Below are 18,144 nucleotides of genomic sequence, written 5' to 3'. Positions count from 1 at the left end.
AATACACTTTGCATTCACAATAAAGGAAAAAAACAAAAAACAAGACCAAACAAACAAGAAAACATGAACAAGTAAAATAAAATAGAACCTTGATGGAACTGAGATATGGTGATTATAATAACGATATAATTTGATTGAAATATCACATAGTCGGATCATATTGGGTTATGCTGTGAAGTGAAGAAAAAATAAATAAATAAATCATAATAATAATAATATGTTCTATAATTATGGGGCAAAGTTGTTGGGTTGGGATCATTAATTTCATAAAGTACATTTTTTTTTTTTTTTGTTATTTTTATCTTTTCATTGGTGAAAAAGTCCTTAGAAGTTTTGCTGAATGGCAGCTTTTTGGTTTGCAGTCAATGAGATTGGATAATCAACCTTAAAACTAACAAATAAATCCCCAAACTTACCAGGTTGCTTGGATATTGGCATACCTTGTCCTGGATATGTGGTTTGTGTACTAGGGCTGATTGGGGTTGCTCTATCAATAGTAATGGTTTTCCCGCCCAAAGTCTTGATTTCTTTTCTAAATCCGAGCAACGATTCCTTGAACGATAATGGGATGGTGATCTTCAAATTATCACCGTCTCTGGTATACAATGGATGGCTTTTTTCTTCAAGGACAAATTTCACGGTTTGACGGCCGTGAGGAGTCCAATCACCAATGCCTTTGTAAGTGATCTTTGTCCCGGATTTCCAACCAGCAGTCACATTGACACTCACTAGTTGCTTCTCTTGGGTGCCGTGTTGGTTCTTTCTTGAGATGTTGAGCTTTTTGGTCTTCCCGGTATACAATTCTTCCAAAGTACAACTCAATGGCAATGTAACGGTTTCAGGTTCAGGGGTATCATGAGCATACCCACCAAATCCGCCAGGCATGCCACCAGCACTTCTCCCACCTCTAGACCCACCAGCACTTCTCCCACCAGGCATGCCACCACCACCAAAGTTGAAGCCGCCAAATGACCCAAAGTCATCGCCCATCCCCCCACTATTCGAGAATTGTTCAAAGATTCTAAAGGCATCACCTTGAGAGAATGGAGAGCCTCCGAATGGTGAACTTCCAGAGCTGAAGGAGAATGATGGACCAGCACCACCGGCCCCAGAACCACCAAAGCCACCAGGTCCGCCGGCCCCAGCACCAGGCAGAGGACCGCCTTGACGGGCGGCTTCTAATCCGAATTGATCGTACATGGATCTTTTGTCTTTACTGGAGAGAATTTCAAAAGCTTCAGAGATTTGCTTGAACTTTTCAGTGTCTCCTGTAGGCTTATCAGGATGGTACTTGAGGGCCATCTTCCTGTACCCTTTCTTGATTTCGGCATCGCTTGCTTGAGGAGAGACCCCAAGAAGGTCGTATAGTTTAGTTTCTCTAACCATTGCTTGTAGTTATAGTATGTTGTCGTAATAAATGTGGTGAGCAGAACCAAGGTGAGCACAGAGCAAGCTTCAATCTGGGAACCGTCGCAGCTTTTTATATAACGAAAATCGCGTCGCAGTGCCAAAAAAAAAAAAAAATCCGCGAAGCTTCGAGAAGCTTCCACACCCCCTGATGCCTATTGAGGCAGTGTCACCCCCTTTCGTCTTCATACATTGTCTTCTGCCATATAATATTTACACTGTGGTGCGCTCTGTAAGTATATATATATATATTTTAGTATATATTAGTATATTATATCATTATTATCATTATTATGTACCATTCCCACTAACAACTCTTCCCACAAACACAGCTCTCGTTCCAGTATGTTCCGCCACCTACCTACAAAACAAACAGAAAAAAAACCCCCCATGAAAAATCACCCGTGGTGAAAAATTCCTGATCCAAATCATCTTCCGTCTCTTCACCATCCATCCATCCATCCATCCTCCTTCTTCTTCTACCAATTCAAAAGAATCTCCCCCCTGGTGAACCCTCCGTTGTGTCTCTGTCTGCCCTGTTTGTTACCTCCTCCCTGAAAAATGCCTACTCCTGCTGAACTTTTGGCCGCCGCCCACGCCGCTGCTCAAGCCGATATCCTTGATGACGTGGTCTACGACGATGCCGCCGCCGCCACCACCACTGCTGCTGCTGCTCCTGCCACCAGATCTTCCTTGGGCTCCAGATCCTCTGTCTCCCGTGCTACCATCAATGATGACTCTGCTTTCCCTGCCTTGGGTACCGTGCCTCAATCCTCTGCTTCCTCTGCCTCCTCTTGGGGCCCAAAGATGGGCAAGTCGTTTGTCTCTTCAGCTCCATCTTCCTCCGCTTCGTCTTCTTCTTCTTCTACCACCACTACCAAGTCCAAGTCCGTTGCCATGCGCTCCAAGTCTATCCAAGAAGCTTTCTCTTTGGACTTTGATGACCAATTGAACGTCAGCAAGTCCGAATTCGCTAACATCTTGAACGGCTTGAAGAAAACTACCAAATGTAACATCGAATGTACCTCTTCTCAACAAACTAAAAAGAGAACTTTCTTGCTTACTGGTGAACCTAATGAAATTGCCCGTGTCAGAAGAGAAATCCTCCGTCGTCTTACCAAACCTGTTAACATCGTGTTCTCCATTCCAAGCTCTACCCGTTCCGTGGTTATTGGTTCCGGTGGCAGAAACTTGAAGCCAATCATCGAATCTAACAGCGTTAAGATCAACATCGACCGTGAAACCACTCCTGAAGTCGATGGCGAAGAAGATATCTTTGGTGGCTCAGTTAACGTTTCCATTCAAGGTGATATCCAAGGCGTTAACGACGCCAAGGCACAAATTTTGGCCATCGTCGATGAACACACCAAGTCTTTGACCACCAAGTTGACTATTGACAGCGAAGTCGCCCCATTTATCGAAGGTGAACTCAAGGATTTGCATGTATCCGACGATGTTTCTTTGTACGTTTCTCCATCTGGTCTTGTCTCCATCACCGGTCCTCGTGAAGCCATTGTCGACTTGCGTAACAATGTCAAGATTCTTGCTGACCAATTGACTACCCGTATCATCACTAAAGAACAAAACGTTCCAAAGAAATTCCATAAATTCATCGATACCCAGGAAATTCTTGATGATTTGAATGTTGTTGTGGAGATTCCATTCGAAGAAGAAGATTCTCAAGTGGTCAAATTCATCGGTGACAAAAATAAGATCAATGCTGCCATCAACAAGGCCAAGCAATCTTCTCAAAAACACACCATCGAATCTTTGAACATTGCTCGTGCCCATAACAATAACTTGGACCATGGGAAAAAATTGGGGATCTACTTGAAGCAATCTAGTGCTCTTGACCCTATTGCTTCTGCTCACAATGTTCAAATTTACCTTCCTAGTTATGAGACTCTTTTATCTGAAAAGACTAAGACCGTTACTCTTGACTTTGTCTATGATAACCTCGATGAATTCAAGGCCGCTAAAAAGGCTGTGGTTGAATTTGTCAACAAGTTCACCCCAACCAACTTGAAAACCATCTCTGACATTGATTCTTTCTTTGCTGGCGAAGTCTCCACCGTTACCGATGATGTTGCTAAAGAATCCAGTGTGGCGGTTATCCCATTTGCTGCTTTGAACACCAAGGCCAAATCAAATGATATCTTGCTTGTTTCTGTTGGTACCGACGATGATGATTTTGGTCCATCTATTGATGAAATCAATGAAAAATTCAACAAGATTGACGCCACTCTTGCCAACTTCCGTGAATTGGGTAAAGATATCGTTACCAAGACTTTGTCTGTTCCATCTGCTGAACAAACCCACATTGCTGGTCCAAACAATTCTACTTTGCGTTCCCTTAAGGCTGGTGTTGCCAACCCATTGGAAATTTCATTGCACCAACCAACTGATGATGAAGTCACCGTTCATGGTTTGACCAAGGACGTTGCTTCCACCATTGAAGAAATTAAGCAAGTTCTTCAAGACGCTAAAGATTATGCGGTGGCCTCATCTTACAAAACTACTCTCGAATTCCCAACCGCTGTGCTTTCTCGTCTTATTGGTAAGAGCGGTGCTCACCTTAACAGTCTTCGTGACGAACACGGGGTTCGTGTCGATGTTGCTAAAGACGATGCCGGCTCCAAACCAGAAACCACTACCGTTACCGTCACTGGTATCAAGCGTAATGCCGAAGAAACCAAATTAAAGATCATTGCTTTGGGTAAATCATGGGCCGATGAAACCACCGAAACTATCAGAGTTCCACAACAATACCAACGTCGTTTGATTGGGCCAAAGGGTTTGTATGTCAACCGTTTGCAAGATAAGTACAACGTTCGTATCAAGTTCCCTCACGAAGACCAAGCTGCTAAGAAGGACGAAGTTATCGTTAAGGGTCCATCTAAGGGAGCCAAGAAAGCTATCGATGAATTGAAAGATTTGCTCAATTACGAAATCGAAAATGGTCACAAGAGCGTTGTGTCAGTGCCAACTGCCGCCATTTCTCGTATCATTGGTAAGAGCGGTTCTAAACTTAATGCTCTTCGTGATGAGTTTGGGGTTGAAATCGATATCGCCGACAAAGCTGATAGCCACAGTAAAGTTGAAATTACCGGTACCAAGCAAGCTATCAAGGAAGTTGAAGCTAAGATCAAGGAAGTTGTCAATGAAGTGGAAAACACCATCACTGAAGAATTAGAAGTTGATCCAAAACATTACCGTGCCATCTTGGGTTCTAACGGTTCTAACTTGCGTAACATCTTGTCAAAGGCCAAGGCCCCAGAAGACCCAAGCACCTGGTACCGTTTGCTCGTTATTCCAGACAAGGGCTCTGAATCTCACAAGATCAGCTCTACTGGTGACCGTAGTGTTGTTACTTCTATTATCAACCAAGTTAAGGCCATTGTCGCTGAAGAGGAAAACAGCATTACTGAAGAGCTTACTATTCCACAAGAAAAGCACCGTCTCCTTATTGGACCATCCGGTTCTACTCGTCGTGAAATTGAAACTAAGTTCAATGTTACTGTGATGATTCCACGTATTTCTGAAAAATCCGATATTGTTAAGATCAAGGGTCTTTCAGAAGCCGTCGAAAGTGCTAAGGAACATATCATCAAGGTCACTGCCGACAACTGGTCTGCTGTCATTGACGTTCCTGCTAAATTCCACGCTGGTTTGGCTCAAAAGGGGGCAGTCTTCAAGAAATTGAGATCTAGTTACGGTATCAAGGTTGAACACGGTCAACTCGCCAGAGATGCTTCCAAGTTGTCCAACGCCAAGGTTTCTATTCCAGAGTCCGCCCGTGCTGGCGAGGGTGCATCTAACTGGACTTTGGTCGAAGACAACGATGCTTCTGTGGATAGCGATGCTGGCAAGGTTATTCCATGGAGACTTGTTGGCAAGGAAGAAGACGCTGCCAAGGCCAAGAAGTTCCTTGAACAACAATTGGAAACTATTTCCAAGCATAACTACACTGGGTACTTGTACCTTGCTGACCGTAGTAACTTCAGTAAAGTTATTGGTCCAAAGGGTGCTACTGTGGAAAAAATCAGAAAGAACACCGGTGCTAACATCAACATTCCTCAAGCTCATGATGAAATCAATGATGTTATTGTTGTGAGAGGTAATAAGGAAGGTGTTGAACAAGCCAAGGAAGAAATCTTGAAATTGCTTTAATTTTTATTAGATTATCTTCTAGGCTTTATGTCATGTAAAAGTATCAAACAATGATTTGATACATCATATACGTTTTTACGATCAAGAATAAAAGTTAGTTTTTCTGTTAAGCTTATTATTATTGAGTGTTAATTGTAGTTGCGGATTTTAAAGAAGATATTTTAGATATCATGAGCCATCAAAATAGGTGCCAACTGTTGAAGTAGCATTGGAAGGGAGGAGAATCAACATCACACAGGCTAACAAAAAACTATGAGGGTGAAACACCCCCATACATACACGTATACATCATGTGCAAAAAACGTGACTTCATAAACAAATAAAGGCCGGGTGAATAGGCACAATCAGGTGATATATCACATGATATAAACTGAGTGTCCGGGTGTTAAATGGGTCTTACATCCAATAATACATACATCTGATAATATACTAATCCATACACCCACATCATATTATGCAATCCTATAAGCAATAATAATCCATAATAAATACACCTTCAATTGAGCACCTCAGTAAGATTATTTTAGGAAATTCACAATTAGTCAGTCTAGATGATAAAGGTAATGTTTGCAGTGGCCACACATATACGATAGATAATTGCCAGGGTGTACGTACTAGTAATAACAATAATAATGATTATGCAAAACTAACAGACGGCAATAATCTTCTTGTCTTATCTGGACCAACAGAAAGTCTCCAATAAACCATATCCAAGGTATTTTTCATCTGCAAGTTAATTAATTACCTCCGGAAAATGAAAATACGGTAACCAAGGATTGTTTTCCCCGCTACTGATAACCAAAATGATTTGCCCTTATCAGTGACTCCCAGCATCCCACACTTTTCTGAAGAGTCCTTTTGTCGCCAAATTCCCAATATGGATAGACCCGCAGGATGGGTGCGCCATTGCCCCAATGGGGCAGTTGCCGCCACCTTGACACTCATCCTCCCCAAGGTTTGAAATATATTTTTATATGTGATTTATATATAATTCGTTGATTCCCGTTTGAGTTTCCCTCCTTTAATTTTCTTGTTTTTTATTCATCATCTCTATTTCCCAATCGAAACATCAACGCGTACTGCTTGAAGTTTATTACTAAATCTTCACTTTTTTGTTCTCTAATCTAATATAACCAATATAACCATGGCTCAATCAATTATCCAAGGCCACGTTGCCGATGCCAAACCTCGTGTTGTTGACGGTAATGGTGTTTACGTTACCATTGAAGACCCAGTGACCAAAGAACGTAAAACTTTGCTCGATGGTGCCACCGGTGCTGCCGTCGGTATTTTGGGTTACAAGGATTCAGAAATCATCGAAGCCATGGCCGAAGCCGCGAAAACTTCGATTTACAATTTCCCACTTTACATGTCCAACTATGCTGCTGAAGAATTGGCACAATTCTTGATTGATAACTCCCCAAAAGATGCGTTCCTGACCGCGCTTATCACCTGTTCTGGGTCTGAATCCATCGAAAACACCTTGAAGTTGGCGTACCAATACCAAAAGGAAGTGGGCCAACCACAAAGAACTAAATTTGTTAGCCGTAACAGATCGTACCACGGTTACACTTTGGGGGCCTTATCCATTGGTGATTCTTCCAGAGCCGATGCTTTCAAACCAATTCTTGGGAAACCAGATCAATTCATCAAAGTCAGCGCGGTTTACCCATACCGTCACATGAAAGCCGGAGAAACTTTGGAACAATACAAGGATAGATTAGTGAAGGAAGTTGAAGACACTTTTATCGCCAATGATCCAAGCACCATCGCTGCGTACATTGGCGAAACCGTTGGGGGATCCACTTTTGGTACTTGTCCTCCAGTTCCAGGGTACTTGGAAGGGGTTAGAGCCGTGTGTCACAAGTACGGAGTGTTGTTTGTGTTGGATGAAGTGATGTGTGGTATTGGTCGTTGCGGTACTTTCCACGCTTGGGAACAATTCTTGCCAGAAGGTCAAAGTCCAGATATTCAAACCATTGGTAAAACCCTTGGGGGTGGGTACGTCACCGTTGCCGCGATCCTCGTGTCTCCTAAAGTCACTAATGCCATCACCAAAGGTAGTAACAACATCATTGGGGCCCAAACTTACCATCAACACGCTTTTAACTCATCAGTGGCTTTGGCGGTTCAAAAGAAGGTCAAGCGTGAAGGTGTCGTTGCAAACATTCACGAAAATGGTAATTTCTTTGGTGAACAATTGAAGAAACAATTGTTGGGTAAATCCAAGACCGTTGGTGATGTCCGTGGGGCCGGGGGGTTCTGGTCGATCGAATTGGTCAAGGACGTTACCACCAAGGAAACTTTCCCTGTTGATTTCCATTACTACTCTAAGTTGTACAACAAGATCACCGAAAATGGTGCTATCACCATGCCAAGTGGTGGGACTGCCGATAACCTTAACGGTGACCATATCTTGTTCAGTCCATCCTTGAACATCAGCAAAGAAGATACCCAAAAGTTGCTCGACATTGTTGTGAAGTCGGTGTTTGAACTCGAAGCCGAACTTAACTTGTGATTATGTTTGCTTGATTAGTACGTGATGCTATGTTTTTTTTTTTATCCTACCTTTCCTTCTATATGTTTTATTTCTTATTGTTTTACTGCTTTTTTTTTCTTCTTTTTGTTTTATTTGCTTAGCTTGAAGATTTCGCTATATGTATAAATGAATTTTTTTTGTCCTATTATTAATGATATTCCCATTATGTGAAAAATAAAAGAAATTTTTTCTATAATTTGCCGTGTAGGTTGAAACTAGTATGCTTCAATATTATGACATCACTGAGTTCTAATTCCAGCCGTGAGCGAGATAATCAAGTATTACTGGTTTTATAGTTCTCATTATTCACAAATGGTGATAAGGTACTACTACGTGCTGGTGAATAAAAATAATATACCAATCTCCAACTTACAATTAAAGATCCTTCAATTCAGTTCAAAACCAAAACAAAACAAAACACATAATAGCATCTTTATTAAACTTCTAATAACGTTACAATTCATAATTAATCATGATTGAGGTATCCAAACTTCTTTGTCCAACAATCCAACCCGATGGTACGATAATGACATCCCCTTCATTTACTATTGTCTCGAATGGGGTTAATTGTGGGTTGACATTGAATTCCAATTTCGGATTACGGTTGAAAATATCATGGATTGTTGATAATTCATTGGAGTCTCCCACAAGCATCAGCCTTTGGGAACCTGGGTACAATTTCACCAATCTTTGACCCCGGAGTTGAACCATGATTTGAAGGTTAGAAGACACCATCATGAGAGGGGTGGTCAATTTCCCCGAAGTGATAACGAGTGTCTTCTTATTACCAAAATCTTGGGTTGACAATTCAAAACAAGATGCGAGGAAATCATCATCATCTAATGGGATAGAAACGTTTTGTTTTTGATATTTATTGACGAGCATGCCATCTATGAAATCAGAGAATTTCACTAATAAGTTGGAAACTTGGATTTCAGTAGTAGCACCGATTTGCCCAATGATATTTTGCAACATTACCTTGTCAGAGCAAGAAGAAGAAGAAGAAGAAGAAGAAGAAGAAGAAGAAGAAGAAGAAGAAGAAGAAGAAGAAGAAGAAGAAGAAGAAGGTGATGATAATGTTGCTGTTATGACTAACGGAACGTCTGATGCTATAATCTCTTTAGTGTCTATTGATTTCCCATCAACTTTTTCTATAGCTTTACTCTTCACTAAGGTTGGTTTTTTCGTCACGGATTTCAAATCCTTGGAAACCGAGGTTTTCGATGTCTCATCATCGGGTTTCCGCTCAGTATCAATTTTGTTTTCCTTATTGAGAAATTCAAAAATATTGTGGGTTGATGATTGTGATTGATCGGATCCAATATTAATTTTTACAAGTCCATTCCAATAAGACCCAAATGAATAACACACCGCGCCCCCACCGACGTAAATCTTCTGACCATCATCAATATCCACAAGATCCCCACATACGAAGATCGGGAATTTCTCCCAGACGGATTTCTCGACTTGCAATTTTGTGAATTTCTGCTGCTCGGCATCGAATATTACAAACGCGGTATCTTGTCCGTATACGAAATCCGTGGCTACCCCACCAAATAGAAGGTACTGGTTGCTTGACTTTTCAATGGAGGTGACGGCAGCCCCAAAACGTCCGGCAAAAGCATGGGTCATAATTTTTGTGATCTTGACCTCATTGGATGGCATATTCAATTGAAATTCATAGATCGAAGGATCAATTGTATTTTCATCAAACATTCCTCCGAAAATATACCCTTTATTACTATGAGAATTGTAAGTGACCGCCGCACCGACCCTTGGAAGGAATGATTCCACACCGGTCTCCAGCAATGCCAATTTCTCCCAAGATTCCGTGGTGGTATCAAATTTGAGGAAACAATTATCGATGATCGACCCATTACACACAATAACGTCTTGTCCCACTACAAAAGCGTTCATACGATATCTTCCATGATCTGGTAATGATGCAGTTTGACGCCATTGATAAACATCACCAACCGGTTCTAATATCCAACAATCGGTAAATGGCTTATTTGGGGCACTACGGCCACCAATGAGCAAGAACTTGTTCGAATCGTTGATACTCACAATAGAATGACAAAGTCTTTCTGGAGGGGTAATTCCCTTGATAGGAAGCGTGGAGTTATCATTAGAGAGGATCAATGAAGATGAAAGCTTTGCTTGGGAGAAACCAGAGTTCACAAGAATCGATGTATCTTTGTTGGTGGGAAACGCGCACGCGGATGTCAAACGACGTTGGAGATTAGCGATTTCTTGGACTTGGAAACTGATCCCCAAATCACCGGCTTTAACAATAGGGATTTTTGATAAATCGGGTTTCGCAGGGATTTGAAGAACTTTACGGCCGTTATTTGTGAAATGACCAAAATAATAGTGGGTACAAAACAAATTATGTTCTTCGTATTCGTCAAACCCTTCGACTTTACTAATTTTCTGTTTCAACTCATCACTGATGAAATGGTCCCAGTATTCCATCAATGTCACCATTTCAAGCTCTCCAGTATGGTTTGCCAACCGATGGTATCTTTCTCGTTGGTGTTCGAACGTGCGGTATCTTCCTTCGACACTGCGGATTGGAGAGTTCACTTTGTTGAAATGACGAAACATCAATTGCACAAACCGGTCATCCATGTCCTCGTTAGGAATAAGCTGTTCAAGGATGATGAAGTGCGAATTTTCGCACTGGGTGGAATGTTCAATGATCTTATCGGATTTATCCGGTTCCATATAAGTGATGGAAACTTCAGCAATGAAGATTTTCGTGGATGATGATTGATTTCCCAATAGATTCAAGTCCTGTAATACCGATTGATACGATTTATAATCGTTTAGATCACATTGCACCATGATATAATTATCAGTGACGATTTTGTAGATTGGGCTCTTGTTTTTCAATGCCATAAACTCGTGGCACGACGTTGACTCATCTTCCAATTTGATGATCCTTTTAAGCTCAGGACTATTGTGGATCATTCTAAATTTCTCATCGATTAATGCGTGATAATCGATATCGACAAACACCACCTTGTCCTTGATCCCTGGTTTTTCCAAGTACTCAAACGCGATAGGGTCGTACCCGCATCCAAGGTTGATCACGTACACTTTATCGTCCCCACTGGCTTGGAGAAGCTTGTCAAGGGTTTGTCGCACAATAAGGAGTCGAAGAAGGTATCCACGGTTGATCACCGGGCTACGACGTTTGAATTTGGGGACAAAATGGTGGAAGTACTGGGTGCCTTCGGGGTGCGATGGGTAAAGAATCGATCCATAAAGTTTTTCTACCGATCTTTTGGAAACAATCGAAGAGTTGTTGGTCGCCTGGACAAACTCATCACGTCTTTCAGGCATGACTGATTATTGAAGAAGAAAGATGGTTATTTATTGGGAAATGAAATGATTGAATTGATCAGATTGAAACTTCAACTTTGGGTGATGAGATTGAATTTTTTGAAATTTTTTTTTTCATCTTTTTTTACAACATGAATTTGGAGGAATCCTTGACAAATCAAACAATTGTTGTAAATCCATACAAACAATTGGAGTAAAAATAAGACATCATAACAACATGAAAGAATTAAAATAAAACAAGATATCATAACAACATGAAAGTATAAAAGTTTTTCCTTTTTGTTTGAGGCAAAAAAAAAAAAAAAAAAAAAAAAAATAAATAAATAAATAAAAAAAAAAAAAAAAAAAAAAAAAAAAAAAGAAAACTAAGCGTGTTCATATCATAAAAAATATCATAACAAAAGTATTTGGAAGCCAAAAACAAATAAAATAATAATCATCCCAAAGTAAAACATAACAGAAGCGAAAATTTCCCAGTACATATCATAGAATAACAAAAAACAAACAATGATTCTGGAAATCAAACTAAATTTTTCTCTCTTTCTCTCCTTTTTCAAGTCAACATCAATGTAACATCATAATCTCTAATTGCATGGATCCAAGTAAAGTCATCCCCGACCCTTTTCTTTCCTTCCCAAATCTTATTCAACAACTGGTAACTAACAGAATAATTATTGATCCCAATGGTCCCCATCCGAAGACACCAGTCAGCAAACTTTTGCTGCAATTCAGGAGTATTGGCCTCACTTCCGGCAATGAACGCTTGCCAGAAAATTGGCACAATCACCGCCTTATTACTGGTGAGAATCTTGCCAATCTCCATCAAATTATTCATACAACTGGTGATGTACGGCTCGACTTCATGGTACGGAACGTGCTTGATGATTCGGTAAAAGTACACGGAAATCCCGTCCTTAAATGACAAAATATGGAAATAAATCGCTTTGTGGGTGGCGGTTTGGTACTCTTTCTCGTGGTTTCTGTCGTACTTGAATAAACTCCACTCCAATTTCCAAGCGTTCAACGCTTTTTCGAATTTCGCAGCTTCGTACTTGAATTTCCCAATCTCGTCGACGGTGGAGTCCTCCAATTTTTGCCCCTTATTACGATCGTGCCAAACCTGGGTCAACACTTTGATTTTCAATTTGAACAATTCGACCATCAGCCCAAACAACTTGATGATCGAATTCGGTAACCCAAATAACTCATCGGTGGAAAACGACGAGGTGTCGGATTTTGTCTTCAATGCCCGAGATACCGAACTCCTGTGCAACGGAATATCGTCAGCATCGTATTCATCATCGTATCGTGGATGGTATTTTGGCAGTAACGCAAAATTCTCATTAGCCGCTTCGATGAATTTCGGAGATTGCGGGGCAAGCATCGGCGACCCATGATTACTGTTAACGAGCAATTCAATAGAAACACGGCCTTTATCATTGATCTTTTCTCTAAATGTCGTGATCCCCGACGCCGGTTTAGGGTTGGCAACGACATCAGAATTGAACAGCGACCCCGCAATATCGCTTTCAATGTCTTCGAATAGGGTGTTAGTATTATAATAGGAAATCGAATCATAATTAAGTTTTGGGTCGAAAGTACGAGGCCTTAACTCCTCGATACTTTCATCTTTGGCGGAAATCCCCGAAGTACCGTCCAAATCAAACCTCAGAAGTTCGAAAAATGGATGTTCTTTGGTATCGGAAGTCGGGAAAATCTGGGTGGATTCTTCAATACACTTATGGAACGAGAAAATTCTGTGTAACGTTTTGGCCTTTGGAGATAATTTCCGATTTTTTTTCATTCTATTGCCAATGAATTCTTCACATAGATCCAAATAAGCTTTGCAGGATTTCATCGACCCACTGGCCACATCGATGGTACTCATCGATAAGATACTGACCAACACGTCTTTGTATTTTTGTTGGTATAAATCATGTTCGATACTATCGTTCAAAAAATCTTTGGCGGTGTTTCTTGCACTGTAGCCAACGACGTTCCAATATCTGTAAGGTTCGGTTCCCAGTTGAAACTTGTTTCTGAAATAAAATGCCGACACCGAAATGATGGCGTTCAAAGTACAATGATTGGACAGATCACTGTACCCAACCGCCAACACATCACCAATCGCCTTGAACGCTCTGGAAACGTAAATGGTTTTCCAAGGGTTGCGAGGAAGCACAAGCACCGTCATGAGATCGGCAACGTGGTGAACATAGTTCGACATGAGGAGTCTGGTAAGAGGTAAAGGAACAAGAACTTCTGTCGATACCAGATCGTAACCTTGGGGGACAAACGGAGCGCTCGAGTCCTCCATACTCATGGGTCTAACGAATAACGACCCGGAATTAAACCCGGAATTTTCTGAATTGTTACAGTAAATACTTTCAATTTCTTTGAGCGATCGAGTTTTCGATTTATTTTCTGATTTGTGAGGGGCTCGTTGAGTGACCGGAGTGGCGGTGGTGGTTGTGGTTGTGGTCCCATTAATGAGTCGACTGACCTCCATGCCATTACTGACGGGAAAACTGGTATCATGGGGGTTGAGAGTGGCATCATGGGGGTTGATATTATCATTGGAATTATTGATATTGGTGGTATTGAAGTTTATAACATCGTACAGCGGCGCAAGAATCTCACTGAAATTATTATTTGTCGAATGCGCTTCATCTTCGTAGTGATGATCGGTTGATTCAAGGTTATTGTGACTGGTTAACCCGGTATGGATGCTATTATTATTTTGATGAAGGGGAAGGGTTTCAGAATGATTAGGATATCCAAAACTTTGGGGATGTCGTACAAATGGCACTTGTTGGGATTCGTATGACGGAAGTGATACGTTATTAAGGGAGTTATTATCATTATTATTATCGTTATTATTATTATTATTATTATTATTATTATCGTCATTATTATTATTAATATTATTAGTATTAGTATTAGTATTATTATTATTATGATGATGATGTTGGGATGGTTGTCGGTACAAATTATGATGATGATGATGATGATGATGATGATGATTAATTTGAGAGGTTGATGGTTGTTCAAATAAGGTCATACTGGGGCCAAAAGAATCTGCAAACAATGTCCCAAATTCATTATTATCCGAATGATTGACAAAGAAGTTATTTTGAGGTTGTGAGTTTGGGGAGGATAATTTGTGTTGCGATTCTGGTGGTGGGGGGAGCGGTGTGCCATTTATGTCAGTGTCGTTGGAGATGGAATTTCTCGCGAGTCTATCCAAAGGATCTGACAATTTAGCCGGGGATTTTTGAGAATCGAGGGATTCGAGTTTCTTCCTCTTCAGGTCGTTCTTATTGGAAGATCGTTGATTCTTTCTCTTTAGTTTCTCATCGCCCATAAATACCCCGAACGGGCCCAATTTTTTAGTTTCGTAAGGCTGGAGATTGACGGCAGAATGCAAAATCGAGAGGTCCTTATCCATATCTTCGTACATTATGTAGACCATTCCTTTGGGGTATTTGACAAACTCGACATTTCTTCGCTGGAAGTACCCATTGTTTGCCCCGTTTTTCGAGCCTTCTTCTTCGTTGGTCCCGGTGAAATTCGAATTGTTTTCTGCCACTGGGGTGCCATCACGATGAAAATTGAGGGGTTTGGACCATCGTAGTTTGATATCGTAACCGTCACATTCTATTCCTGCTTTCTTGCATCGATTGCAAGCTGGTTTGGTGGTATCACACTTCACTTTACGGGCTCGGCAAGTCCAGCACCCGGTGAAGGTCTTTTTCCGTTTGACTTTGGGGACACCCATGGCGGGGAATTGGTACTTTTACCGAGGCAGCAGACAGATGACTGGATCGATGATTGGAAATTGATAACAACAATAGAAATCAAAATACAAAAAATCAAAATACAAAAATTCCTTAAATTTTTTTTTTTTTTTTTTTCTTCCCAGGATATTTGACCATGTGGATTATGCGTATTGGTGCATATGGTGGCAGAAGGTTTTTTTTTTTTTGGTTTTGTTTTGCACCGACGGAAACCAAGTAAATGGAGGAGGATAAATAATAATAATGATTATATAGTATAGTAAATATATATATATATATATATACATTAAATCTGTTATAGATGATAATAACAATCAGTAGCAGTTTCTCTCCGTTTATTCATCCCGCTGGTGACCGGGTGACCCTTCCTACACACATGACGGACCGAGTTGGCGGATCCTCAAAACGTTTCGTAATTTATTTATTTATTTATGAATTTATCTATTTAGTTATTTCAAACTCATTCATTTTGACGGGAGTTTTTTTTTTTTTTTTGGGTTTCCTCTTTCTCTCGCTAATTATATTTATCTAGGACACCACCACAACCATGTCCGACGACCTCCCGCATTTCGCCACCCCGGCACAAGCTTATAGAAGATCGAAATACAACCTATACCAACAACAACCTCCGCAACAGCAGCCGTTGTACCGTCAACAGCCACCTCAACAAATCCAACAACCGGTGCCGATTCCTGCCCAAGCTACCGGGCAAGAACAGCAACAGTATGAGAACATGAAGAGAGTGTTTATGGGGTTTGACCGAGACCGTTCCAACTCCCTCGACATCAACGAACTCTCGCAAGCGTTGTACAATGCCGATGGCAGCCGGTTCGACTTGTCGACCATCCAAATGATGGTCAAATTGTTTGACGAGGATAATTCCAAGACCTTGGATTTCAGAGAGTTTTACTTTTTGACCAAGTACTTGAACCACTGGAACAACACTTTCAGAAAAGCCGATTCCAACAGATCGGGGACCATTTCATTGAGCGAGTATGTCAAGGCGGTGGAGTCATTTGGGTATAGAATAAGATTCGAAACCATTAGGTATATTTTCAACTCATTTGCCTCTGGCGCTCCCCCACCACCTGCGGGATACCCTGCTGCCCCACCTCGTTACAATTCAAATTACATGAAGTTTGACAAATTCGTCGAGAGTTTGATTTGGATACTAAAGTTTACCAGCGTGTTTAGAAAGTATGATTATCAAGGTAATGCTAGAGCCACGTTTGGGTTCGAGCAGTTTTTGTGTGAAGGGTTTTCGTTGATCAGATGAAGGGTTTGCTGTCCTTGGTTTTTGCAAATTGATGTTTTATGGCTTTATATTTTGTCTTGTTGTTTGATTAGTATTTTTTTTATCGAATGTTTCTGGCCTATATCGGCTATTATTACTATTAATTACTATTACTATTATTATGTTTATTATTTTTGAGATCATAGTTCATGATTTTGAACACTATTTATGAACTTTGACCAATTTTCTTCAATACAAACCTCTTTTAGTACAAATCTCTTTTAATAAAGACAAAGATCGGCGATGCTTGATGATGACCGGTGATGTCAAAAATACCTAAGCGAAACATATCCACTATAACATTACCATAATCAGGTGTTGTCAAATATTGCCACCTTTGATACCCATCCAAGCGGTACACCGTCAACTGTTTGAAATAATGCTTGCGAAGCCTTTCTATCAAATGACCTCTTTATAAATTAACCCAAAAACTCACAATACAATGCCTACATTCTAAACAGAAAGATTATTTAATTCCATTCAAAAAAAAAAAGAAAAAAAGAAAAAAAAATAATGATAATATGTTACAACTGAAAAAACACCCACTATTGGACTGTTTTAGATAATGAGAAGAAAAAAAAGAATTAAATATGTGGCGACACAACCCTGATTGATTATTCGAGCCAATACTTAGTGAGCACCACCACCACTGATTTTTTCCAAAACAGTTTCGTAAGACACTTCGCTAAAGTCAGTACCTTGGATATCTGAAGCAACACCATTCAAAGCGCGACGCAAAGCATCCTTAGAAGAGGCGTAGACCATCTTACTCTGTAGAAAAAATAACCATGTTAGTAAAAACAATCAGACGAACAAAGAGTTGACACACAAAAACAAACTTACTCTAACTGGGGCAGTATCTGGAGACCAGGTGTAGAAGACAATCTTGGATCTCTTACCTTCGCCACCTGGCAATTCGTAGTCGAAATCGTAAACGGCGTATCTACAGTCGTTTTCTGGCAAGGATTCCAAAAACTTTTCATAAGATTGGTCGGAAGAAGTTTCATTGACGATGATTTGAGTCTTTTTGTCGTTCAACGAGAAAACAACAAACTTGAACTTCTTGCCCAACTTCAATTCGTTGAAAGCGGCCAACGATTCATCGGCAACGGCAACACTAGGATGGTTAGAATATTACGTGTAATTGATAATTGTCGAGTGATACAACTGACGGAGCACCAACTTACCCTGATCTAGACTGTTTGCAATTGAGTTAGTAATTAATTGGAACAAAGAATGATAAAAGTAAAAGCAAAGAAGTAGTAGTAGTAGTAGTGGCAATGTCAATGTACCCGATATGGATTGATGACCGTCACACCAACCACCATCACCATCACCATCACCATCACCATCACCATCACCATCACCCACCGCCATCGCAGAACAAGGGGAAGTAGTCGGGACATACCATATTGTAAATATTATTATTAGTGGTATTATATATATTATTATTATTATTGTGGATAACTTCAGAAAGAGATGATATCCAAATAAAAAAAACAGCTGTTAACAAAAAAAAAAAAAAAAAATGGCGCCGACGGGCGGGTGGTGGCGGGGGCTGCGCAACCAGCCATCGATCGATTGATCGA

General features: G+C 40.5%; 7 protein-coding genes across 7 annotated transcripts; 3 read left to right on the top strand and 4 right to left on the bottom strand. All coding sequences in view use genetic code 12, as the record gives it.

Annotated features, from left to right (window-relative positions):
• Window positions 1-324: 324 nt before the first annotated feature.
• Window positions 325-1,386, bottom strand: SIS1 (type II HSP40 co-chaperone SIS1; the record flags this gene model as incomplete). Its single annotated transcript, XM_064998465.1, has 1 exon — window positions 325-1,386. The coding sequence occupies one exon, from the start codon at window positions 1,384-1,386 to the stop codon at window positions 325-327; it is 1,062 nt and encodes a 353-aa protein (XP_064854537.1).
• Window positions 1,387-1,968: 582 nt separating this feature from the next.
• SCP160 (Scp160p) lies at window positions 1,969-5,577 on the top strand (the record flags this gene model as incomplete). The annotated part of the gene is made up of 1 exon (XM_064998464.1): window positions 1,969-5,577. The coding sequence occupies one exon, from the start codon at window positions 1,969-1,971 to the stop codon at window positions 5,575-5,577; it is 3,609 nt and encodes a 1,202-aa protein (XP_064854536.1).
• Window positions 5,578-6,721: 1,144 nt separating this feature from the next.
• DASC09_048640 (uncharacterized protein) lies at window positions 6,722-8,095 on the top strand (the record flags this gene model as incomplete). The annotated part of the gene is made up of 1 exon (XM_064998463.1): window positions 6,722-8,095. One exon carries the CDS (start codon window positions 6,722-6,724, stop codon window positions 8,093-8,095), a length of 1,374 nt encoding a protein of 457 aa, XP_064854535.1.
• A 474-nt stretch (window positions 8,096-8,569) lies between these two features.
• Window positions 8,570-11,464, bottom strand: PPM2 (tRNA methyltransferase PPM2; the record flags this gene model as incomplete). The annotated part of the gene is made up of 1 exon (XM_064998462.1): window positions 8,570-11,464. The coding sequence occupies one exon, from the start codon at window positions 11,462-11,464 to the stop codon at window positions 8,570-8,572; it is 2,895 nt and encodes a 964-aa protein (XP_064854534.1).
• A 553-nt stretch (window positions 11,465-12,017) lies between these two features.
• Window positions 12,018-15,242, bottom strand: DASC09_048620 (Zn(II)2Cys6 transcription factor; the record flags this gene model as incomplete). Its single annotated transcript, XM_064998461.1, has 1 exon — window positions 12,018-15,242. One exon carries the CDS (start codon window positions 15,240-15,242, stop codon window positions 12,018-12,020), a length of 3,225 nt encoding a protein of 1,074 aa, XP_064854533.1.
• A 566-nt stretch (window positions 15,243-15,808) lies between these two features.
• On the top strand, window positions 15,809-16,537 carry DASC09_048610 (uncharacterized protein; the record flags this gene model as incomplete). Its single annotated transcript, XM_064998460.1, has 1 exon — window positions 15,809-16,537. One exon carries the CDS (start codon window positions 15,809-15,811, stop codon window positions 16,535-16,537), a length of 729 nt encoding a protein of 242 aa, XP_064854532.1.
• A 648-nt stretch (window positions 16,538-17,185) lies between these two features.
• COF1 (cofilin) lies at window positions 17,186-17,966 on the bottom strand (the record flags this gene model as incomplete). The annotated part of the gene is made up of 4 exons (XM_064998459.1): window positions 17,186-17,326; window positions 17,399-17,672; window positions 17,743-17,753; window positions 17,964-17,966. The coding sequence occupies 4 exons, from the start codon at window positions 17,964-17,966 to the stop codon at window positions 17,186-17,188; spliced, it is 429 nt and encodes a 142-aa protein (XP_064854531.1).
• Between the last annotated feature and the right edge of the window lie 178 nt (window positions 17,967-18,144).

The sequence above is a fragment of the Saccharomycopsis crataegensis genome (assembly GCF_037102585.1).
Source record: "Saccharomycopsis crataegensis DNA, jcf7180000000085, whole genome shotgun sequence".
NCBI classification, from domain to species: Eukaryota; Fungi; Ascomycota; class Saccharomycetes; order Ascoideales; family Saccharomycopsidaceae; genus Saccharomycopsis; species Saccharomycopsis crataegensis.
Note: the sequence above shows the minus strand (reverse complement) of the source record. Positions and strands in the feature narration are given on the sequence as shown.